Source organism: Thamnophis elegans, chromosome Z (assembly GCF_009769535.1).
Source record: "Thamnophis elegans isolate rThaEle1 chromosome Z, rThaEle1.pri, whole genome shotgun sequence".
Taxonomy (NCBI): Eukaryota; Metazoa; Chordata; class Lepidosauria; order Squamata; family Colubridae; genus Thamnophis; species Thamnophis elegans.
The window spans coordinates 29123592-29149981 of NC_045558.1; the positions used below are offsets into that span (position 1 = coordinate 29123592).

The 26390-nt window shown below is 37.1% G+C and overlaps 1 protein-coding gene across 3 annotated transcripts in view; it reads left to right on the forward strand.

The window, feature by feature from the left end:
- The first annotated feature begins 1531 nt into the window (after positions 1-1531).
- MLLT10 (MLLT10 histone lysine methyltransferase DOT1L cofactor) overlaps positions 1532-26390 on the forward strand; it is a 125098-nt gene continuing 100239 nt past the window's right edge. For 2 of the 3 annotated variants that reach the window (XM_032236990.1, XM_032236992.1), the window contains exons 1-3: positions 1534-2373; positions 8850-8929; positions 15673-15727. In XM_032236990.1, the coding sequence (XP_032092881.1) occupies positions 2205-2373; positions 8850-8929; positions 15673-15727 (304 nt within the window). In that variant the 5' untranslated portion in view covers positions 1534-2204. Of the gene's footprint in view, positions 2374-8849; positions 8930-15672; positions 15728-26390 lie in introns of all 3 variants that reach the window. The other variant, XM_032236991.1, reaches the window with a different exon arrangement.

The window sequence follows — 26390 nt, forward strand, 5'->3', positions numbered from 1 at the left end:
AATTAGCAGTCTTGAAATTGCAGAAAAGTTTAAAGTAGTAACCTTGAAATAACAGAAAAGTGAAATGCTGTAAAACTGCAGCTCTTTACTGAGCATATTTTGATTTTCCATTAAATTCAAAGGGATTTATTCCAAACATATATTAATGGTATTGTCATCCCAGTCTAATCACTTCAGTTTTACGAATAGCTACAATTCCTTTTTTTAGTCATAACTGCTCATAATAGATACATGAAAAATGGAAGATTTTTCTTTGCTGATTATCCTCAATTTCTTCTGATTTTTATATATATAAACAAATCAACTATTTATTAAAAAACTGAAAAAGATGCCATTTCAAATTACCTTAGATAGCAAGAAAAGTCAGATTGTATCTAAGAGCCTGAGGCAGATTTGTTGGTTTTTCTATTTTTTTCTTAGCAGTTTAAATGCATATTGATATGCTGTGATATAGTGAAGCCAGGGTGAAAATAATAAACATAATAGGGTCCTGCAAATTTGGGAAATGTGAAGGAATTAAAGTGAAGGAAGTTAAAAGCATCCAAATCATACTGAGTTGTTGGTAATTTAATTGATGTATATCCAGGTAGTTTCCCTGAAACAAACAAGAAACCGAAATGTGTAAATTCTGCAGATGAAGCAAAATAAAATTAATTTAAGATGACTATGAATGGGAAAGAGGTAAAAATAAATCTTGCTGGAATTCCTTAATGTTGCATCCTTAGTCTGACAAAGCGTGTCATGCAGACATGATTAAGATTAAAGAGTACAATAGAATAAAGGAAAGCTTATGCCAGAATAAAATAAAAGGCCATTGGACTCTTGTTCTTCATAAAATAAATGCAGCACATTTCAAAATCAAAGCATTTTTAAATAAGCAGAATCTGATTTAATTGAGACCATGAAAAAAGCCAGCCAATTTTTATTAAAGATATCTGAAATTATTGCCAGTAGGAAAATATTATTAGGTCAGTAAAGAACTGAACCAGTGAGAACAATTATTATAAGTCTATTTTTAACTTTTAAAGTACTACCCAGAATAAGAAATATGAGCTTTGCTTGTGTGTACACGGGTGCCTGGGATGACAAAAATAGAAAGCTGCGGCTGATCACATCTCTAGGGCAGGCCCCAGATGATAGCAACTGACCTAACCTTAGGTTTGGTTGCCCGAAGCGCTCTCTCCACTGAGAGGAGTCTGAAATACACGGGAGGGAGGTGGGGGGGAAATGCAGCGCGGGTGTGACAGAGCCAAGGGCCAGGAATCCATCAGCTCCGTTGGCCCCAAGAATCACAACGGCCTAAGGGGGGAAGTGAGATGAATGAAAACACACGCACGCGCGCAACATTCCTCCCCTCCCCCGCATCTCTCGGGAGCAGAGCGTGGTGTCATCTTTGTATGGCAGCCAAGAAACGTAAAAAAATGAATGCGTCTTGTCCGGGCCTAGTCCCTCCACACAGCATGACTTCCTCAGACAAGAGGGAGGGCGACTGTGCATTCCTCCCTCCCTTCTTTCCCTCCCCGCGCACGCTCCGAATGTGCATCCGTAGGAAATCCCCCCCCCCAAAAAAGAGGAAGGCTCGTGGGCATCGCGCGCGAGAGACACGGGAGTTTAAGGTCGCCCGCGCTCTACGGACGGCCCATGGTTCTCGCGTGGAGGGAGGAAGAGCGGGGAAGGAGGAGAAAGAGAAGACCGGGGAGTGTAAAGGCCTTCGGTTCTGCGGCCTCTGGCGCGTAGTCAGGCCTTCTCTGAGGAAGGCTTGCAGTGCGCCTGCGTGGAGCGGGCCTTGCTCTCTCTCTCTCTCTCTCGCTCTCTCTCTCTCTCCCTCTCCCTCTCTCGCTCGTTGTATTGCCTCGCTTCGTGGACCGCAGGGTTTCTGCCGCGGCGCTGGCCCGTAACTTCAGACTCGTTCCTGTTGCCTGAGCTGAAAGACTGACGGATAGTGGCCCGGCCGTGCCGGCGCACGAGAGGAACTTCAAAGAAGCTTCTTCATCACTGTTTTTTCCCCCTCGCCTCCCTGCCGCCAGCACCACTGGCACTTCCAGCGGCCATGGGTCCGACATCCCTGTTATGGAGGCGGTACTGGCGGCGGCGGTGGCTGAGTGACTGAAAACCGAGAGTGCTGTGGGGGAGAAGGCAGCGGAGGCCACGGGGGTCTCCCTGGCGGTGTGTGGTGTCGTGCTGACGGTGTTTTTAACCCTTAGATGGTCTCTAGCGAGCCGTTGTTGCTGCCTGTGTCACTGGAGGGCGAGTTCTCCAATAGCATGAAGGAGATGATCGGCGGCTGCTGCGTGTGCTCCGACGAGAGGGGCTGGGCCGAGAACCCGCTGGTTTACTGCGACGGGCATGGCTGCAATGTCGCAGTGCATCAAGGTGAGTGAGAGGGCCCGCCTCGGCCAACCCCGTTCCGCCGCCCATTTACACGGGCAAGCCGCTTCCTGCGGCCTTCCCTTCTTCCTTCGCCCCCGCCACCCCTTCAGCGTCATCTTAGCCCCGATTGCCCTTTCGGAGTATGTATGCACGCTATTGGCTCTCCCCCCGCCCGATAGCAAAAAGATCGAGTGGCTGCTTGCTCGCAAGTCCAGGCATTGTTTTAGGATCATTATTTTTTTAAAAAAACAATGGTAGTACGTTGTGTGTTGTGCAACAGTTGGGAAAGACTCGCTTTTCCTTCTGTTCGGGAATTGCGCGTGTCGTCTTAGGTCGCTACTTCCTTATCCTGCATGTGCCTGCCCCTTCCTCCGCCCTCTGGTTAGAAAACAGGCAGGGTGGGAAAAGGGCTGGGCCGTTAGCAAAACAGTCCACGAATGCAGAGTTCGGCGTAGTGGGAAGACCGATTTGCAATTTTCTCTCTCTGCCTCCTAAATTGGAATCCGTTTTCCCGTCGGCACGCCGAGAGAAAGCTTGCTGCTTTCCTCCCGCAGACTTCTCTTCTTAAACGAGACGTGGAACTAGGTAAAGTGTTTGTCCAAGGGAGAGTTGGATATCATGTGACATCCACCCCCCCCACCCGTTTCCCCCACCCTCCACGCTTGCCAAAGTGTCATTAAGCTGGATCGGGTCGGCTGGATAGGAAGACTTCCTGTTTGTGGTAGGAGCTTGATGGAGGAAGGGAGAAAAAGGGCCGCTGTAGAATTACTTAGCCTTTGATGATAGATTTGTTTGGATTACTGGAGGGAGTGCAATTGGCTGGTGCCCAGCTGTGTTGCTGTTTTGCTGGCTATAATGAGCACAGTGTGCATCTGTCTGTATCTTGGTGTTCTTGTTTCTTTTACTTTTGGGAGAAGTTGGGGTCACTTATAACTGTATATCACAGCACAAAAGGTATAAGGGATTTAATTGTTTTAATAACACTTGTTAGATCTTTTGACAGGGCCTTTTTCTTCCTGCAAACAAAATATTTATATTTTTAGTTCTGTATGTATGTATATGTACTCTTTTTAACAGGTTTGCTAAATTTTAACAGCAATCACTAAATAGCAATTTAAATTCATATAATCTTTTGGGAGAAAAGAGAGAGATATTAGGAAAAAATTTCCAAATAAATGATGTAGAACATTTAAAAAAAATTGCTGTATGTACTCTTGATAATGAACAAGGTTAAAGAATTGATATTGAAATTTCAGTCTTTATTAATTTTCCAAAAGCCTATACATTTTTAATAGTATGACATTTCATGGTAGGAAATGAGGAAATAGTGACCTTATAATATAAATGTGGTGTAGATATGTTTCTTACCCCACCTGAATGAAAATTAAATATCTTTATCCAAAAACATATTGCTGGGGATTTTCTCAATATTGAGTAATGTGAGAAGAATATATATTACATGTTTTATAAATATCAGTGATGCAAATGGTTAGGATTTATGTTTTTCTCCTATAGAGATATTTATTTCACTGTATTTTCTTAATATGTTAATAGCAATTTGCAATATGTATCATATTTGAGATGTTATCCAACCATGGGAACTACAAAATAATTAAACAGAAAATACAGTGAGGATGATAGTAACTCTTACAGCATGCTATAATTTGATTTTTATGTGCTTCAATCATTTTTTGCATACAACAATATTTTTGTGCTGAAATATACATCTGTATACTATGTTTTTTCAAAATAAGTCCAATTAATAAGTCCAATTAATTTAATTGGAAATAGTTTATATCCTTAGAAAATAGCCTGTTTGCTCAGTTGATTCATATTTTGGTTTCAAAAATATTCTCATGATTTACAGGAAGATTCAAGATTTTTCTAATGAAAATTAAATTGAATTCATTGTAAATGTGAGAATGCATATTAAAAAATCCTTATAAAGTGACTCTCTAGAGAGGTTTTTTTGAGAAAGTTCATCTTTTAAATCAGTGATTCCTGTAGCAGGAATTAATTACTTAAGGGAATTAATGGGTGAAGGAAAGAAGTTCATCATTGATGAGTAGTTATCCTTCTTTTGATATTCTAATCTTCCATTGTAAGAAAATTAAAGAAATTTGAAATGGAAGAAAGTTAATATAAGACTGCAGAAATATTGTGGAAATTCAGAACAGTCTGCCTATGATAGAGTATGGCTGTGGGCTGTCATTTGTGACACCTGTTGCCTGTAAGATGACATCTGCAACCCTCACAATTATATTAAAATGTTTTTTTAATGTTCAGAAGTTAAAATAGGCAGAATTTTTTCTCCTATCATATCTTATGACATTTTGCTTGAATTCCCAAGTATATTTTGTGACATACAATTTTGGGTAATTTTGATTGTCTTTTTGATCTTTGATGGTTATCATTATTTAGAATGCTGGAGTTTGGAGGAATTGCTTAATTGCCTTTACCTATTCACTACAATATCCAAAAAAGAACTGGTGCCTAGTCTTTATTTGAGCACACCTAGTGAAACGGAATCCATTAACCTATCTATATAATTAGATCCATTATCAAACTGCCTTTGCTGTTTGAATTTTTTTCCTAACATGTAGTAGAATTATGCCCTCCTATAACTTAAACCTATTATTCCAAATCTGTACTCTGGTATGAAAGAAAACAATCTTAACTTTTTCTATGTAATATCTTTTGGTATTTTAGGAATGCTATCAGCACCTCTCAGCTGGCTTTCTCATGGCTGAATTTTTCCCAAGTCCTTCAGCCTTTCTTCATAGAACATTTTCTATTCCCCTGATCAGCCTTGTTGCCTTCCCTGGATCTGTTTCAATTTTTATGAATATTTAAAGTGGTGTGCCCAGAATTGTACATGAGAATATGTACAAGTTCTTTAAGTAGTACCTGTGAAAAGCATAATACAGTGGAATGATTATTTGCTATGATTCAGAAATTATATTTCTGTTGGTGCAGTCTAAAGTTGTATTATACTTTTTTGCAACCATATTCCACAGCTGGCTTATATTCAATATGCAGTTAAGCACTTTATCAAGTACTTTCTCGCATATACCATGCCAGATAGTCTCTATTCAGTATTTGTGCAGATAATCTTTTTTCTAAGTGATGAAATTTGTTCTTGTTTCTGTTAATTCTCATTATTTTACATTCAGCCAATATCTCTATCTTGCCAAGATTATTATTTTTTCTGTGTGGTGTCCAAGTGCTGTAGATACACTATCCAATTTGCTAAGGAATCTTAGTTGTTTGTTGAGTACAATTTTTGAGTCAGCTTTGTATCCCCCTTAATTATATGCCATCCAGCCCATGCTTTCAGAATGGGGCAGCTGTAATATATCTGATTAATAATCATCATCATCATGCTTCGGTTGCTCATCAGCATGTCATGTGTTATTTTATGTAATGATTTGCTGAAAACATGATATATTATGTTCACAGAATTCCCATAATCTATTAAGGAAGTTGCCCAGTCTACATTTCTATATTTATCTATATTTATGTATTTGTCTAACTTTTGATAATTGTTACATAGTTTTCAGGGATCATATGAAATAATCTATTTACAATAATTTTAAAACTTTCCCCAAATATTAAGGGCAGGCTAAATATACTAAACTCATATGTGATATTAGATCTATGTCAGTTTTCTATATCTTTTTTTTCCTTTTGATGATGGGCAGCATTTTCAGACATTTGGCATTTTGTCAATTCTTTAGGATTTCTCAAAAATAATAACTAAGTATTCCGCCAAAACATGAGTTAGTTTCTTAAGTATGATAGGAAATTATTCAAAGCATCCTTCTCTGACTCAGTTTATTATTTTGTTTTCTGATTCCAATTTCATATTACAATTCCTGACTACTTGTCTGTATGTTTCCTTTGTAACTTGGACCACTTCCTAATTTATGTATCCAGTTTTTATTTTCAAATATTCAATAAAGATGTTGATTTCTAAAGGCAAAAGTAGAGATACAAGCACTTTAGCTTTGTGCAATCTAGATCATTGTCATGTCTGATGTTATTTTATTATTTGTGCTTACAAAAAGCAGATTTGCTCAACTTACTGATCTTATTTTCATATCAATCTGCTTCTCACTTTTCTTCTAAAGAGAAAGGTAGCTAGAAATGAAATACAGTAATATAAATTTTATGTATAACTGTGCAAGTTATGTAAACTTTATTTAGTGGTAAATCCAAATGAATTCACTCCAATTTAATTTTCAAGTTAATATGCAAATACTATTATGATGCCAAGTGATAAATTAAAACTCTATATTATCTATACAGTGGTACCTTGATACTCAATTGCTTTGAAACTCATCAAATTTAGTACTCAACACATTTTGATGCAAAAATTTAGTCCTAGAACTGATAGTTTGTTTGGTATTTAATGCACAAATTAGAACCTGTTGTCAGCTGCCTAGTAATGTACTACTTTATTCCTTATGGGGAAAATTTGTTTGGTACTCATGGTTTTTGGTACTGTTTGCGCCTCCCAGAACCAATTAACGATGAGTACCAAGATATCAGCAGTATAACTAAACTGGATGTTTTTAGTCACATCACAGTTACTTTGCTTTGTGAGATAGTTGGATTTTATGTTGTACAAACGTCATGGATGAGATGTTCCACAATCCATAATCACTACTGTGATTTCTATAATCAGTTATACCACTGGCACATGCATTTCAGAACATTTATATACATGCATGTATACATACACACATACCATATTTTTCAGCATATAAGACACACCTTTACCCCCCACCCTAAAGAGGGTGAAAATCTGGGTGCGTCTTATACACTAAAGGTATTTTTGGCCTCCCAAAACCCCGCTTCCTTCACAAAAAAATTATGTGCAGAGGGTTTGTGAGGCCTGCAAAGTGCTTCTGGTTGCTGGGTTAACCCTAACCCTACCCCCCCAGCCCCCAGGAGCACTCTAAAAGCATCCTAAAGACACTGCATACCCATTTTAAGGGGCAAAAAATGGGCCCATTTTTTGCTTGTCTCCCCCCTTCCCCAGAAACACTTTGCAGGCCTCTCAAACTCTCTGCATGCCCTGTTTTTCACAAAAAATGAGGTGTGCAGAGGGTGTGGGAAGTCTGCAGAGTGCAAAAACTTTTTTTTTAATTTACTTCTTCAAAATCTTGGTGAGTCTTATGCTCTGAAAAATACAGCACATACCTATATACCATATATACGTAATTTCAATTTAAAACATACAACTAAAAGATGGTGTATATACAAACCTAAAGGAATAAATAGAATTGACAGATGTTACTTTCATGATGAAATTTGATAAAGTATATATGGGATAACTTGTTTCCTAGTGCTGGGAATAGCATTCTGTAGTAGCACCAATACATTGATTATAATAGTTTTATTGTAAGTAGCTAGTTGGAAGGTAAAAGATATGTAGGAATATAGGTTTGTTAGATTTGATTGTTGTACAATGATATTTTGGGACGAATATATACAAGGCATTTTTAAGAATAATAAGCAATATTGTTCAATAGATTATCAGAAACATAAGAATAATAATACTAGTAGACAAAGATGATGCTAAAGCTACAATTGAGAATAATATCATATATAATTTGAAGACCTGAACATGAATACATCTTTTTTTCTTCCTTTGTTTTTTGTACCAGATTGCTTGATTAAAAATCAATCCATCGAATTAAATTTTTTATTCATTATTAGCCTTATAATGGTTTGATTTGCCCATTCAAACTTTTGTCTCCATTTTAGCTCAATATTCTTGTGACTTTCAACATACTCTTTCTTATTCTCACTCTTAGTTTCATGTAATGGTTAAGGCATTAGGCCAGAAACCAGGAGACAGTAAGTTAGGCATAAAGCCAGTTGGGTGACTTTTAGCCAATCACTTTCTCTCAGCCCTAGGTTGAAGACAATGGCAAAGCACTCCTGAAAACTTTCCAAGATAACAACAATTTCTGAGAATTGGAGACAATTGAACAGAAAAAACCCCAATCCCTAGGAAAATATTAGATTAGGAGAAAGGTTTTAGGTTATATGCTTCAATAGATCTAAAAAAGAAGCCCTTTGTTGGGAGAATCCTCAATTTAGCAACTTAAAATAAGTTAAAGATGAGGATTTAATTAAAACAATTTATTTAATTAGAATTTGTTACATGGTATCTATTAACATGCTCTATTAAAAAAAGGACTGATCAAATTGACTTTCAAGGGCAAAAATGTTATCAAAAATTTTCAAGGTAAAGCACCTTGTTGTATTAGTATACATAGAATAATTATAACATTTTAAATAGAATTAATAAGAGATTTCTAAATATATATTTAATATTTATAAATTACTTTCCTTCCTCAATATTTACATATAAATAAAGTACATTAGTAGGTAATTTAATTTAATGGTATATTTTGGGTATAGGTCAGTAATATATTTGCATATATTGGTTTTTGTCCCCAAAACAGCATGCTACGGAATTGTGCAAGTACCCACTGGACCCTGGTTTTGTAGAAAATGTGAATCTCAGGAAAGAGCAGCCAGAGTGGTAAGTCTGAATTAGTCGGTATAATTTACAACATATTTACTATTTCTACTAGCCGATATATATATGAATACCGAAAATGAATTACATTTATCAGGGAATGACAGTTTCTCTTTTATCAGTCAATAATGGGAGTAAATAAGCATTCTATTTTTATATTTTTGCCTGGATGTTTTAATTAGTTCTAGTTTCAAAGTATAGAAAACCACGAATTTTTACTTTAAACAATATCATATTATATATTCCATGACTACATTCCTTCCTATCTCTACCCCTCACCTACCCCTTCAGAAGGGAAAAATGACCTGTGAGTAAAAGTGCAATTTTCTTTTTCTTTGAATTTCTGCTACAAATTGAAAAATAATCTAGCTGCCCAAGTTTTCTAGCAGCTTGAAAACATGGGAGGTTGCTTCTTCAGCATCTATTAGTTTCTGTTTTTTGCATCAAAACTGAAACTCTTATAAATACGTTATGGAAGTCTAAGAGAGGCAAATCTAATCCTAGATTTCATTCATTTTATTGCTGTAATTGACATATGGATACTTGGGAGTAAAAATTGCAGTCCCAAAAAATAATTTCTACAAGTATTGTCAGTGCATTCTGACAGTTTATTATTGGAAGTGGTATTAAAAAAAGCTTATTGTGATTGGAAATGTACATAGAATCTTAAATTCCTATTTTGTTTTATACTTTTTTTTTGAAATGGGCAAAAATGATCCACTGTTGTGGTAGATCAGACTCTGTAACTTCAAAATGATAGCACTGAATTATGTTTGAAATATGCTAACAAAATTTTAAAGATGCCTGCACTTGTACATCATGCTAAACCATAACTTAATGTAGCATACACAAATAGAATCTCAGCAGGTCTTCTGTTCTGTTCTGTTTTCCCTTATTTAGTATATTAAAGGGAGAAATAATTGTCCTTTTCTTTATGCAAATTGAGAGTTTGCATAAAGTAGGTCAATTTCAAACTTCTGAAACTGGTTTTTGTAATTATGTTAAATATAAACTATAATTCTGAAATAACTTACATAGCTAAGTGGAAGCTGTTTTCTGATCTGCAGTATTTCGCCAATATATGCCACATAGATGCATTGGTTTTATAGTTTCGAAATTACATAATTTCATTACTGAGAACTGGGTTACTATTATGTTGGGATTACACCAAATTGGGGGAAAGGTTACTTTAGTGCATAATGTAAGATACAACTATAAATATTATATTGTAGGATTTGCTATCTATTTTCTAGATTTAAATTTCCCGTGCACAAGAACAGAGCTCTTTCTTTATTATCTCTCTTTGTCTACTATATAGTACGTTTCTGTAATATTTTCGTTGTCTTAGCCTATTATTGGCAATATATTAGGACATTGACTGATTTATTTTATTTACCAGATTTATTTAATAAGAAATAAGTGAGGATGTAATGAAGCTTAAGAATTCAGTTCTGTTCTATTGCAGTTGATTGCTATTTTTTATATTAGCTACTGTATTTATATGGGTGGTTCAGTGCTGTATTTTTTCAATTATTTGATTTCTTGATGGACTCGATATCTACTACATCTTGAGACAGACTAGCACATTGTTTTCTAGTGAGTCAGTTAAGTCCTTTGGTGGCATGCATTGTTAGGGTATGTATATGGTATGGTGTGGCACTATATACTGTATATAGCTTAGCTTTGCTTTAGATGAATTATAGTAGCTTCTTACTCAAGAAACGGATGAAACAATAGGGTGGGTTCACACATCATGCTATGATATACTTTATTTCACTGTGGGCAAGATTGATTGGGATGTTAGAGCTCAATTCCTGTTCCTTTGGGGACAGTCTGGTTGTGGTTAGCAATATGGACATTGAAAAAGAGCTGAAATGTGGATCTGTATGATCTATATGTATGGTGATGCTGAATACTGCATTCTTTATGGTTTTTCTGCTTTTCAAAAGCTCTTTGCTAAAAGAGAGATGAAACATTTATGGAAATGTAGATGGTTTACTAAATCAAGCAATTTTCAGAGAAAGGATAGTAATAATGATTTCGAATGCATGTATACCTCTCAGGGTTTTTTTTAAAATGCATCACTCTTTTATTTTATATAGTTGGATATTTGGGTATCTGATACAATAAATACAGATTTCTGTCTGAGCCTTAGCTGTTATCCATGATTAGAAAATAAACTTTATTTAAATGTGGTATAATATCTATAGTTACTGAAATCCATTTTGATTATTTTTGTAAAGCTTTTGAAAGGATCCTCAACAGGATCAAGGTAAATTATTTTTGTAATGGTTTTGTACATTCCCACACTAATATTTGTTCCACTTCATTTTCTAAGAATAAATTAGAACTGTAAATGTAAACATCCTTATACAGATTAATTTCAGTACCTGAAATATTATTGTAACAATAGATGTCCAAGTTTGCAAGGAGAATGCTGAATTAGTTCCATTGTGACCTAGTTTTGATTGCCATCATTTTCATTTAGATAATCTTTAGTCAAGAAGTATGTGTCAATATTAATCTATTTTGCTTGTAACTAGTTCTTGATTTAATTTTTATATATATCACGAGTGTCAAACTCGCCATGTCACATTGCTGTCACGTGACGTATCACAATGTTTTTCCCTTTGTGGAACTGGAGTGTGTGTGGTCTGGGGTGTGGGACGCATCCGGTTCGCTGGCTGCCAGTTTGATACGTCTGATATACATGGTTTGATTTTAAATTCTGTTCCATGTTTTTATTACATGTATTATTGTTCATACAATTATGCAGAATCCTGCTCAGAACCTTCTAGAGCTCATGTGTTGCTTGGTTGGCAAGTCCATTCCTCAAATATGTCACTCAACAAGGTATGGCTCCTGCCAAGCTTTTTGAATGCTTTAACCATCGTAGCATTTGCATATTTATGCTTGAAGTTATTATTTCTCTACTTTGCATACATTCTTCCTTTTAAAAACTTTTTTTTCCTTAACATTTTTAAAATTATCTTCAAAACTCCATAGATACGTTCAGGACAGGAGAGCCTTCTATTGCAAGCTTTCAGTGTCATGACTCTCAGGGACTCATTTACTTGTCAGCATTGTTAGACATTTATTAAACAGGCTCATCAAAATCATTCTTTTAGTTTGTGAGTCTCTCTTTGAACTTCCTGAAACAAGCATTAAGGGTAGTAGAATCCAAAGCTATCGTAACTCCTTTGTTCTTCTTTATGTCTCCTACCATATCTCCAAAATTGCCTGGCAGCTTCCTTGTCTGAGAGATCTGCTGATCTCCGCCTCCTGTAAAAAACACTTAATGTCTGTGTTGCACTATTGTTAGCCCCCCAAAATTCCTCTTTGAGATTCGAAACTTTCTAAGAGGCCTACCTGCCTCATTCCAGCCAGAACCAAAAAATAAAATAAAATTGGAACCATACAAACTGGGGTCCTTTTAACCTCTGAGGCCCAAAGCTTGGGGGAACAGCTAGGTCTTAAGAAAGGCTAATAGGGTCAAACTATCTGGATCTTCCAAGGGAATGCTGTTCCATAAGGCAGGCAGTATGATAGGATTATCTTTAGCCATAAAGTTATTTCCTTCCAAAACCAGTCTTAATCTTCCACCTGAATCACAACATTATATTGCCACATTTTGCCAATTACTCAAGTCACTGAAAGTTTTTGTATATCTACAATATTCTCATATTTTATTTGGAGTACAAGATATTCTTTTGCTGGAAGCAAATTTTATTTCTGGTTTTTCTGTGGCATTTAAAGGCCATAGATAATTAATCCCTTAGCATTCTCCAAATGGAGGTGGCGATCATATTTTGTTGTGTTAGCAAAACAGCCATGTCTCCTTTTTACTTGTGCTCACTTTTCAAAACTGATGGTAGCATTATCACTATTCCCCTATGGCGATTCCATAATGAACTTATGCTGGGTAGCCACATGGGTCCAGTCTTCTACTTTTCATATATTTCTGTAGACTGCACTTCTATTCCTATAGAATTGCAAGGTTTGGAAGGGCTATTCCTACTGTGGCAAGTCTCTCTTCTAGGTAAGAAATTGTTAGGAATCCATGTTTGTGAATCTCACAGACAACAGTGAAAAACTGGTTGCTTAGCAATCAGTTCAGTTCTTTGATTGGTTGTCTGTGAATTTATACAACCCACCCTACTACTCCACTAGGTGTCAGATGACTATTGTTCCTTTGGTTCTGCTGCATCAGTTTTAGCAACTCAAGTGACTTGGTAGAACCTTTAGTTTAAGTTATTTGCAATTGAGACTTTGTATAGAGACATAAGCCTTGAATGTGAAATTGTAAAAATCATTTAAAGAATTATTATAATTAGAGCAATGTAAGTAATTCATAGCTACTATCTCATGGAAAAACAAATCTGTATTTAATAATACAGTATGTGGAATGATAAACTCAATACGAGTAGTATTAGGAAGGAATAGGAAATACAATGGGGTCTTGATTCTATTTGTATAAATCTCTACTGTATGGGATGATTACACCTAACAAACAATTTACCGTTTGAGTAAATGTGTGTGTATGTTTAGTTTAAAATGCAGGTAGCCCTCATCTAGTGACTATAACTAGGCCTGGCAACTTTATTAAGTGAAGTGATCACTAAGTGAAATTGTCACTATTCATAATCTTATTTCAGCTTTCCTTTCCAAGGTTGTAAATATGAAAATCACTTGTAAAATTACTTTTTTCATCATTGTTGTAACTGCAAATGGTCATTGCATGAGACAGTTACTAAATGTGGACTACCTGTATTGTATAACTGCCCATCTTAGATCACATCTCCATGTGGTTCATAGCTGATAAACTACAAAAACTAACCATAGTTTTACAAACTGAAAGTAAAAACCTGGAGTCTCAGACATTCTGTTAGTATGCCTTGATAACCCATCCATAGGCTCCCCTGCACTATATCGCAGTGCATGTCAGAAAGAAAAAAAATGAGTCAGATTCCTTCAACAGAGAATCTTCACCAAGTGGAAGTCTGAACCTTGTATTTGGGGCTAGACTTCTAGATCAGTGTAATCATATTTCTCTCTTGAAACAAAAGTAATTAGCATATTTTAACAATACAATGTTCAATTTTATTAAGATGTACTTTAGGATTATCCCCACATTTTAAACTAACAGGTATATCTAGCTTTCCAAGACTAACATAGGACGTTCTTTCATTAAATAGTTGCTGTTAGGAGTATGATTTGTTAGGCTGGATGAAAATTTATTTTATTAAGATTCAATGTAGGTGACATACATGAAAATGGAAGTTTAAAATAAATGCAAATTTAATTTAATTATTCAGTACTTTTTATCTAGTCTTCCAAAAATCTTCCTTTTTCAAAGCTAATCTTCTTTACTTCTCTTCAATATATCAGTTTCTCCATTTTATTTTGCTTAACACTACTTTTCTTTTTCCATTTACTTCTTGGGTCACATAGCTTCCTTTTCCTATAATATTGTATTATCTACATTAGACTTGCAGAACTTCTAGAGAGGAAAAAGCCATTGAGAAATTAAAACTAATAACAGGCCACAAAGGAATACCTGGCATGCCAATCAGCTGTTTGGCAGCTAGTAGCACAGTGATAGGGAGAGTGCTGGTAATGTTGATGAGCCTTGGAGGTATTGAGATGCTCAGTAGTATGTCTCGGCGGGTCCTGGCAATGGGAACATTGGCAGCAGGGGATTTAATGAATTTCAGAAAATTCCAACAGGCCCCACAAAGCTATTTGGCTGGCAAATCCTATGTTGTGCAGACTTGCTCCAAAGTCTTATCGTAGATGCTATAGTGTGATTCCCAAATGCCACATTCCTGGCACACCAAAGAGCAAGAATCATGTGCATTTCAAAAAGGCCTCTTTAATAGTAGTCTGAGAAAAAAGAGTAAATTCACAGTCAAACTCCTAGTAAGTTAATTAAGGTGGAGTCTCTCTCAGATGTTTCCTTTGCATGACCCTTATATCTTGGCTGTGTTACCTTTTTTCACCTAAACTGTACTTGTCTTCCTTCACTTTCTTTTGAGTCTCTCACAGCATTCTCTTTTACTGGGCAATGGTAATAAAGTCTGACCTTTCCCTTTTCTCCTTGAAATATGCCTGACTAAGTGGAAAAAATGAAAATGAAATAAATATTAGGTGTGAGAAAGGGCAAAGGAAAATGTCTGTGGCTGAAGTGCACCCGCAATAACCATTATCTACAATTTACCCTGTGGAGGATTCTTCCCCATTGCGGAGACAATGAATTGTTCTTTTCATTGCTTCCAGTATACATTGGTGTGGTTGTCTGAAAAACATTGGAATTGTAGATTCGAAGGATATATATTTGGGGATGATTGTTATAAAATATGAAGATACTGTGTTTTTAAAATTATATTTCAAAATATTGAAAATGAAGAGATAAATATCTGATAGATCTCAAAATGCTTTATACCGGTGTCTTCACTGAAGTTTTTCTTATGCAGAAGCATCTGCAGTAATCTGTCTCATGTTGGAGTTGTGTACACACAGAACTAAAAGACTTAAGAAGTTTTTCTCATCTCCTATGGATCAATGTACATTCATATGGAACTAGTAACAATAATGGGAAAATATGGATTAAGGCAAAGGAAGTTTTTTAATGCATGAAAAATTCTCCTACTTTCCTTAACTGGAAAATCTAAATTACAAGCTAAAGATATTTCATACATTATGTTTTTCTTTTTTTGCTGTTCATAATTGTGTTTATTTTCCTTTAGAAATGTGAGTTGTGCCCTCACAAAGATGGTGCTTTAAAGAGGACTGATGGTGGGGGTAAGTATTTAAAAACTTTTCTTTCAAATTCTTTGCTTATTAAATTACATTTTATATAACTGCTTACCTCTTTTTCTTTAGTTCTGTTTCTGGACATATATAAACATGTCTAGAAGAGAAACATCTTGAATGGTGTATGTGATACTTGGCTTGATTGTTCTGTTATTCTATCTGAATGTTATTTTAGTTTCTTTATATTTAAGCTTTTAACCTCTTATAACCTGGTTACAGTAATTTTTGTGAGTTGAACAGCCATATAAATCAAATTAAAAAAGAAATAATACAATTAACTGGTATTATGAGTGGTAAAAGCTATACATTTTTTGAGACAGTAAAAATCTTTTAATTTTTTGTATACCATTTATTGTATTTGATAATGTAAATGTTCATCAGTATAACATATGTTTGATTTTACATATGGGCATGAATTTGAGAAAATCATTTTCTTCCTTAATTCATATCTTCTTACACATGGTAAATAAGAATAGTATTATATTAGAGGACTGTATATATATATTGTACTCTGAACTGATGCTGAAATTCTTTAGTGAACTTTATAATTCCATCTGAAGCTTTAATTTACTGCTCTCAAGTTGCATGTGTAAAATGAGGTGCAAGTATTCAGTGATACAGTAATGTAAAACTAAAATTATTATCTTCCGCATTTGCTTTGGCAAATTGTGGAAAGAAATGAAAATCTTTCTTTTCCTACAAGCTGATCCTTACAAATGCAAATAAATTCAGATTTGCTTTTTAAATATAAATTTCATAACTAAGCACTTAGCTCTGCATTCTAGTCTTAACTTTCCATTTAAAAATCCATAGCATACTTAGTAATTACAACTACTTCAGCATAAAAATGGCAATGCTAATTTAAAGCCAAACATAATAAACTATGTAGCAATTCTGTAGAACAATAGAAATGTAAATTAGGCTCTGATGTTACTAAACCCTGGTAGAATAGTAGTTTTTGTTTAATGTCTGAAATAAAGAAGGAGGGAGTATAATCACCATGAAGTGGAAACTGATAGTTTCAGTGCCACTGCTGAGAAGGCCTTACCATGCAGCAAATACTTGAAGTAATGAAGAATTTGTAAGTGGTTCACTTTGCAAAAATTGGACTTTTAGCATTTTCTAATTTAAATTAATTTAGGATTTATAATCCTAGCAGGATTATAAAAATACTTTTACAAATTTATTGAGTGCAGAATTCGTTTTCTTACTTCACATTTCTCTGGTCATGGCTTCCTGAAATATAAGGCATTTAATACTGTTTATGTATTTTACATACCGTATATACTCGAGTATAGGCCGACCCGAATATAAGCCGAGGCACCTAATTTTACCACAAAAAACTGGAAAAGTTATTGACTCGAGTATAAGCCTAGGGTGGGAAATGCAGCAGCTACCGGTAAATTTCAAAAATAAAAATAGATACCAATAATGTTTTTGAATATTTATTTCAAAGAAAAACAGTAAACTAGCGGTGTATTCAATGAAATACTTCACTCACCTCATGATGCTGATGTCCCGCTGTGATGATGATGTCCCGTGCAGCCGCGGGAGCGATGTCCCGCCTCCTATGACACACGGCACAGTGATTCCTATCATTGGATCACTGTACCAGAGGAGGTGGGACATCGCTATGTGGCTGCTTGCCATAACAAGGAGGAGGTGGGACATCGTTGCAGAGCGGCAGGAGGGGGAGGAAGAGGAATCGTAAGACAGCCCTGCATTACATTAGAACGTGAGGAGGGGGGATGGTGCGGTGCGCGCTGCGCGGCAAACTGACACAGAGGGAGGGGAAACTCACAGGGGCACTGGGCCATTCACGAGTGTCACCCAGCGGCATGGCCCCGCCCCTTTTTCTCCTCCATTTCGGGCAAATTTTCACTGACTCGAGTATAAGCCGAGGCGGCTTTTTTCAGCCCAAAAAGTGGGCTGAAAAACTAGGCTTATACTCGAGTATATACAGTACCATGTTTCCGAAAATATGACATGTCCTGATAATAAGGCCATGCCACATTTTTCTGGTGGGGAAAAATATATGGCCTCCCCTGCAAATAAGCCCCCTGGACAACTGCCCCATTCCGGCCAGGCAGAGCTCTGCTCACCAACCTAGTAGTATCCCGAAGATGCCAAGCCGCGGGAACTGGGGGTGGATGGGGGGCAAAGGTGATCGCGTTGCTTGGCGCCTTTGGGATATCCCTGGGTTGGTGAGCGGCGCTGTGTCCAGCTGGGAAGGGAGATTGCCGGGCGGCTGCTCTCTTGCGAGCAGGCTCCTAAAGAGTCAGGCACAGCCTCAGGGGCAAACGGCTGTGTTGCGCTGTTGCAGCAGCACAACACAGCAGCCATGAAGCAACCATGCTCACGAGCAGCCACCTGGCAAAACCCCTTTCCAGCTGGGCACAGCACCATTCACTGACATGGGGTATCGCCAATCCACCTGAGCACTTGTTCGCCGCTGCCCGGCTCTCGTGGCTTGCCTTCAAAATGCCAGTGAATGGCACTCTGCACGGCTGGAGAGGGGGGTTGCTCAAGCGCTGTTCCGCTCGTGGGCCTTCCAGCCTCACAATGCCCTGGCCCAGCTCTCCCTGCTGAACCAGGATACCTCCGCTGCTGCCCGCTGCCATCCCAGTATGGCTTTTTCAGTGGCTTCCAAACCGAGTCTTCTGGCAATGGCCACTCTGGGCGTACGCGCTGGCATTTCAAAGACCCCAAGCCACGGGAGCGGGCAGCAGGAAATGCGTTCGTGCGGCTTGGCGATACCCCTAGGTGAATGCCACTGTGCCCGGCTGGAAAGGGGGTTTGCCAGGTGGCTGCTCGTGAGCGTGGTCGTTTCATGTCTGCTGTGTTGCGCCATTTGCCCCTGAGGCTGTGCCCGGCTCTTTGGAAGCCCGCTCGCAAGAGAGCAGCCACCCGGCAACCCCAAAACAATAAGCCCTCCCCTGATAATAAGGCCCAAGCCATATTTTGTGAGTCAAAAGAAAATAAGATCCTGTCTTATTTTCGGGGAAACATGGTATATATGCACACAAGTATGTGTTTGAGTGAGACACACACACATACAGAAACACACACCTCTATTGACTCATATGCATATGATATCTTTACATTATTTAGCTCCTAGATTTGTAATTATACTGCTTTGCTTTAGTGGTTATAATGCAGAACTTGTAAATTTTTAATTTTATTATTTAAGACTTCAAAATGTGCTTTATTAGAAGAAGCTAGCCTTTTTCATAATTACTTTTTGTTTGTTTAGTGATTTATTAGCATGATATTTTTTTCCATGAATTCATATATGGATTAAAGATTGGATGTTTTCACAAATACTATCTTTGAATAAAAGGTTGATGGTGTTTTTTAATACTGCTTTTAAGAATGTTCACTTAAACTTTGCTGTTTGTGTGTGCAATGTTGCTACTACATGAATAAATCATTAGTTAATGCTTGAGTGGATGCTATGATGAATGTTGTAATTGTAACCAGTTACAATGGAAGAAGACAAGCACCAAGTTTTCTGATAAATACCATATTTTTCAGACTATAAGATGCACCGGAGTATAATACGCACCAAGATTTTGAAGAGGTAAATTAAAAAAAAAAAGTTTTTGCCCTTCCCAGCCCTCAGGAGCTAGAACCCTCTGCATGCCCCATTTTTTTGTGAAAAACAGGGTAGGCAGAGAGTTTGAGAGGCCTACAAAGTGCTCCTGGGGGCTGGGCAGGGCAAAAATAATAAAAAAACAGTCTGTTTTTTGTGAAAATGGGCCCATTTTTTTTGCAAAAAATGGGGCATGCAGAGCGTTTGGAAGGATTGCAGAGTGCTTGGGAAGACAAAAACACCCCCATTTTTGTGAAAAACGGGCCCGTTTTCACTTGTTTTTACCCTCCCTAGCCCCCAGGAGCACTCTACAGGCCTCCCAAACCTCTGCATGGCTCATTTTTTGCAAAAAATGGGATGCAGGGTGTCAGGAGGCCAAAAATGCTGTATTCACTGTATAAGACGCACCCAGATTTTCACCCCCTTTTTTGGGGGGGGGGGGAGAAAGTGCATCTTATACTCCGAAAATATGATAAGTTGACTTTCCCTCTGAATTTTATGGATACAGTAGATTTTTTTCGAATGGTTTCTGCTGCTCTACTGGAACTCTGGTTGATTTCTAGAAAGCACTTAATGGTAAAGACATATGATAGTCATGGAGAAGGCTTACAATAACCTGATGTCTTCTGCATGCTTTATTTATAATTCCCTTGATCCTTGCATACCTATCATAATCTAGATGTGATATGAACTGTAAACTAAAATAAAAAAGATAACTCATTTTAGATGTTTGCTTTAGAAAATGTACTCTTGTGAATAATCTGATATGTTCGATTCTTTTTAAAAGTGAGAACACGTGAAATAGAAAGGTAAAATAAAAGTTGAGGCAAGTCAAGCTGAGCATGGGTTTAAATCTAGGTTTATTATTTATTATTATCATTCTAGCCTACCTCCAAAGTGTTTAGAAAGTAAAATGGCATTATTTAAAAACAAATTATCTTCCATTTTGTTTCTCACAGGAGGGATGGTGATAGTTATTTTATGATGATAGGGAAATCTAGCTGAGTAGATTGCTGTCAAGATTATGATTACTTTCTGCCCTCTCTTCAGGAAATTTTACCATGGATGGTAATGATCCTCTTGGGCAAGGAAAGCAGGTCCATTCAAAGAATCTTGTATGTTAATGAGTAAAGTTGTATAGTGATTATAATCTGCCTTTCTTGTTCTCTTACCTTTTTTAAAAAAACCCACCTTTTATCTGTCCAATGCCATCTAGTGGAGCTTTAGTGAGATGCAGACAATGTGTTCAACCTATCTAACTTGATGTTTACTTTTGAGATTTTTCTAGATAGATACTCATTTATTAGTGTGTTTTCTGTAACTTACATGGATAGTATTTTATGCTACATGCTCGCTGTGTGTGTGTGTGTCCGTGTCGCCTGAGAGATACATATTTGCCATATATGGCTGCACACCAATTTTAAAATAAATATAATTAATCTATCAAACATTGCATTATTTATTCATGTTAATAATTTTGTATTATTAGAAGAGATTCTCTAAACCTTTAGAAATATCTTCAGAAGTCTCTTCTTAATTATGCATGGCTAAACATGAAAATCATCCCTAGCTTTTCCTAAATGTCTCAAAGGTGCTTTTTCAAGAGGAAACTAGACTTTCTGGTTTTTCTTTGAAGACGTTTCGCTTATCATCTAAGAAGCTTTATCAGCTCTAGGGTTTTTTGCTAGGAAAAAAATTAACAACAAAATTGTTACACATTGTTTTATGTGTTTTGAATCACCAAAGTTCAGATTAAAATCTTGAAAAATTGTAAACTATCCTAAAGATAAAGGACAGAGATCTAGTGTGCAGAATTGCTAAATATGAATGCAGGATGCATCTTGATGATTTGTTTGTAATTGTTCTTAGACAGTGGTGACTTCACACCTTTTGTGTGCTTAGTTACTATCCTTCCACTTTCAGTAAATTGTTTCACTTAATCTTGTAGTATTGCATAATTATTTTTCATCTGAGGAACTAGCAAAAACATCTTAATCTTTTTTGTATAACATTTAACTCTAATTTAAAATCCAAAAGGTTTCTCTAGTTGATAATATATAGCAAGATTTCAACAACAAATAATCATTATGTACATGTTGGTTTGTTACTCTTGTTCCAGCTTGCGTATTTCAAATGCCTTTTCTTGTTTAACTATCCTTAATTATGGCAATTTAAAGACAAGATTAGTATCCATATAGCATGCTTTTCTTTTTGTAACATGTTTTCCTTTTATATAATTTAGATACTCCATTGTAAAGGAAATTTATAAATTAATTGTAAAGAGAAATCTAGTCTCTTCCCCGTGTTTGTGTGTGTGTGTGTGTGTGTGTTGCTTTGTGATAAACTTGTTTTTAATTTGTTTGGAAGCCTACAGTATACACCGTGAAGTTCTTTAGTTTTGTTAAATGTAAAGGCTTTGTTGGGATTGAAATTTACTCCCAACTGGATGATGATCAGGAATGCTGTAGAACAGCATTCTTTGTTAGTTTTATAGCAGGATTTCTGAAAAGCATCTGCTTAGTTGAAAGTCAACTTAATGCAATAGTTTTGTTGTCATTTTTTAAGATTTGACTGGGGATCTCCTAGCTTATAAAGAATGTCACACCTAGCTTTTGAGTCAGCATTTTTCTAAACCTGAGCTATCTTAAATCTACTTTATGCTTTTATTTATAAAATTCCTAGTGCAAAATTAGGATGCTAAATTGTTGTCTTTAGAAAATACATACACACATGCATATGTGTGTGTGCATGTATGTTTAGTTTTAATATTTAATAAAAAGTCTCCATATTGAGTTTCAAGAGGCTGGGTTTGCCATGTAAGTAGGTTTTGATGTAAACTAACTAAGGTAAACTTATTTTGAAAAAGGTTCCTATTTTCAAAAGTAACATTTTAAATGTTGGGAGATCTGTAATTTTGTAACTTTATTGTTTATATAGTCAATATAGGCATTAACTTATGTATGAATAAAATTGGATTAAGCCTCTCAGTCTTTTTGTGAAGATTTATAAACAAAGTAAGGCATCCCATCACAGGACATGTAGAAAAAAATATAGATTTTGATAGACTGTATAGCTTTAAGCATTATTCTTGGAACTGTTCTTAAATACACCATTGCACATTTAAACATACCAGTAGCACTCTTTCTTAAAGCCTAAAAGAGCTACTGTAAAACCATTAAATAGTGGTGAACAGTGTGGAATTGATCAGTATTTTTCACATTAATTGATTAAGTGGACTTCATTTGTCATCTTCAGATATTCCTATTAGACTTTATGACCAGATGGTAATGATTAATCAAAATCAAGCTACAACTTGGAAGACTGTAAGTTCTGGTCCTGCTTTAGTCATGAAGCCAACTGGGTGATCTTGCAATGGTCACTCTCTTTCTAAATTGATTGAATGAATATTGAATAAGACTAGTTGGTCTGCAATCTGCAATTTGATATTCTTTTAAGATAGCTGTAGATACTCAAAGCAATAAATCATACATTTCAATATCAATGATTTCTGGATTGCTTTTAATATTTCTTGTAATCTGCAAAACAATAAGAAAGGATCATGTTTAACTAATTTTAGATTCATTTATAGCTATATCCTGCAAGATCCTATATTTATTTGTTCGTTTATTTAGTTAATTAGTTTTATACCATCCATCACTACCAAGCAACTCTTGGTGGCTTACAACACCATAAATAAAGGGGGAAAAATCAGAATTAAAATATTAGACATCATAAATTGAAATCTTAAAACTAATGTTAAAATGGATAAAAAGTACCAATGGGTAGACAGGGTGGAGGAGGGATCTTCTGTTAATCGACTAGCAATTTGGATCCTTCTGGGATCCAAGCCAGGTTTTCAGGTTTCTTTGGAAGAATAAGAGGCTGCAGGCGGATTTCACCTCAAAGGGGATTATATTCCAAATGCTCTACTAGCCAAGACTATAATCTGCTCTTCAAGCAGAAATCTTGAGTCTAGAACCATGGTGGCAGACTATGGCACATGTGTCACAGATGCCACGTGGAGCCATTTCTGAGGGCATGCAAGGTGTTGCCCTGTCAGCTCCAGCGCGCATGTACACGCTGGCCAGATGATTTTCAGCCTTGATTTTGGCTGCTTTTTGGACAAAAACTCGCCCAACATACAAACCGGAAGTTTAGGAACTTCTGGAAGCTTCATGCATGCACTGGCCAGCTTGATTTTTGCCATTTTTCACTCCCTAGAGGCATTCTTGAAGCCTCCATGGGGCAAAAAACCATCCAACGGGCAAAATGGAAATTCGGGGAACAGATTTCTGGTTTGCACATTGGGCTGTCAGTTTCCGAACTTCTGGTTTTCATGTTGGGCTGTTTTTTGCCCTCCAGAGGCTTCAGGGAAGCCTCCAGAGGGAGAAAAATGGCCCAACAGGCAACCCGGAAGTATGTTCCTGAACTTCTGTTGGGCCATTTTTTGCCCTCCCCAGATTCCTAGAAAGCCTCTGGAGCCTGGAGAAGGCGAAAAACGGACTTAACGGGCAATGGGAGTCAGAAAATGGGCCATTTCCGGCCTCTAGAGGGCCTTTGGGGGGCATGGGGGAGGCCGTTTTTGCCTTCCCCAGGCTCCTTGAAAGGCTCTGGAGCCTGGGGAGGGAAAAAAATGGACCTACCAGGCCCACTGGAAGTCAGAAAATGGGCTGTTTCCGGCCTCCGGGGGTCAGGGCAGGCCGTTTTCACCCTCTTTAGAAAGCAGTGGGCACGGGTATGCGCTCATGCGCAGGGGCACTGCATGGGGGGCCTTAAATTATGGGGTGGGCATGCGAGCGCACACGATAGCATGCACGTTCATCCTTTGGCATCCGAGGCAAAAAAGGTTTGCCATCATTGCTCTCAAAGGACCTCCAACTGACACTGGGTTTGTCTGGGGAAGTACAATCTATTAAACTCCTGGTTTCTGAGGCTCCATGTACCCAAAGTCACTATATCTTATCTGGGTTCAGCTAAAGCAATGGTGAAACTTTACTGTGGGCATGGCTTGGTGGGTGTGGTTCTGTGGGCATGGCATGGTGGGTGTGGGCATGGCTTGGTGGGTGAGCATGGCTTGGTGGGTGTGGTTCTGTGGGCATGGCTTGGTGAGTGTGGCAGGGGAAAGATCCTGCAAAATCTCTATTCCCACCCCACTCCAGGGGAAGGATACTACAAAATCCCCATTCCGTCCCCACTCCTGGGGGAAGAATATTGCAAAATTTCCATTCCCATTCCTCTCTGGAGCCAGTCAGAGGTAGTATTTCCAGGTTTTCTGAACTACTCAAATTTTCCGCTGTCGGTTCTCGAGAACCTGCTGAATTTCACCCCAAGCTAAAGCTTGTGGTTCCCCATTCAGGCCCCTACAGACTCTAGGCAACATGAGAGGGCAGCACCAGTAACACTTGTATCACCTTAGACATAGACACAAAGTTGAGTATCATCAGTATACTGATGATATCGCATGGTATTGATGATGCCACCCAATGGCTTCATGTAGATCTTTAAAAAGAGCAGAGAGAACACTGAGCTCTGTGCCATGTCACAAAGAACAGCCGGAGACTAAATCTCTCACTCTTTATTTGTTAATATGGCTAGATGCAGGACTTTGTGATCAAATACACTGAGATCCAGTATAGAGAACATATCAGCATGTTTAGGAATTCTTTAAATGTTTAAATATTTTTCTTAAACTAGATGCATAAGATCAGGATAAATAGAATGATTTGTTAAAAATGATTTGCATTTAGTAAACGCTGATGAAAAGACAGTATTTTACAAAAGCAGATGCGAAGAGTGGTAACGTGGTTCCTTGGGAGAAAAGCAGCAGGAACTACTTTCAGAAGTGATTTGCAACCTTCCCTGCCTATTTCCCCACTGAGTTTGCTTGTGGGAAGCTGGCAGGAAAAGTAATAAATGATGATCACATAACTATAGAGGTGCTGCACCAGCCAGAACTGTGATGATCATTGTAAGTAGCACTCATTCATTGCTGTTGCAAATTCAGCATAGTTGTTAAGTGAGAACTATTTGGAAATTGTGAAAAATGTTTAATTGACAAGTGAAAAGTAGTGTACATAGACAGTTTTATTCACAAAGATGGTGGATTTACCTTTTGGAACCTCAGCTGAAAAAAACATTGCTTTCTTTTGTTGAAAAAGGCTGGGATGCATTAATGCAAACATTTATAAATGGTTATGATTTTTTTAATGAAATAAAAATTGTATCAGTGACTTTTCTGGAATCCTAAAGCTTTTATCTATTACATTCTCTATACATTATATACTGCACATTGATTGTTCAGTTGTTGAGAGCCTATAATTGTTCTGAGTTTTGGTAAACTTGATTTGAATTTTACTTTCTTTATAATTTTGTAATTTTTTGTTAGAAACAATGGCTTTGTGCTCCTAGTAAGTAGAAGATATTTTAACTACCTTTATCATTATTGGTTAACATCAAAGGGTACCTTAAAACATTTCTCAAATAAATCTATATTTCTATAAAAATCTTTCTTATAACAGACTGAGTACATTATATGACTTTTATATTTAACATAACAGAATAACAGAGTTGGAAATGACCTTAGAGGTCTTCTAGTCCAACCCATTGCCTAGGCAGGAACTCCTACACCACTTCAGACAAATGGTTATCCAATATCTTCTTAAAAACTTTCAGTGTTGGAGCATTCACAACCTCTGAAGGCAAGTTGTTTGACTGATTAATTGTTCTAACTGTGAGGAAATTTCTGAGTTCTAGGTTGCTTCTCACCTTGATTAAATTTCCACCCATTGCTTCTTGTCCCCTGCCCTCAGGTGCTTTGGAGAATAGCTTGACTCCTCTTCTTTATAGCAGCCCCTGAGATATTGGAACACTGTTATCATATCACCCCTGGTCCGTCTTTTCATCAAACTAGATATATCAAGTTCCTGTAACCATTCTTCATATGTTTTAATCTCTAGTCCCCTAATCATTTTTGTTGCTCTTCTCTCCACTCTTTCTAGAGTCTCCACATTTTTTTTACATTGCAACAACCAAAACTGGATGCAGTATTCCAATTAGACC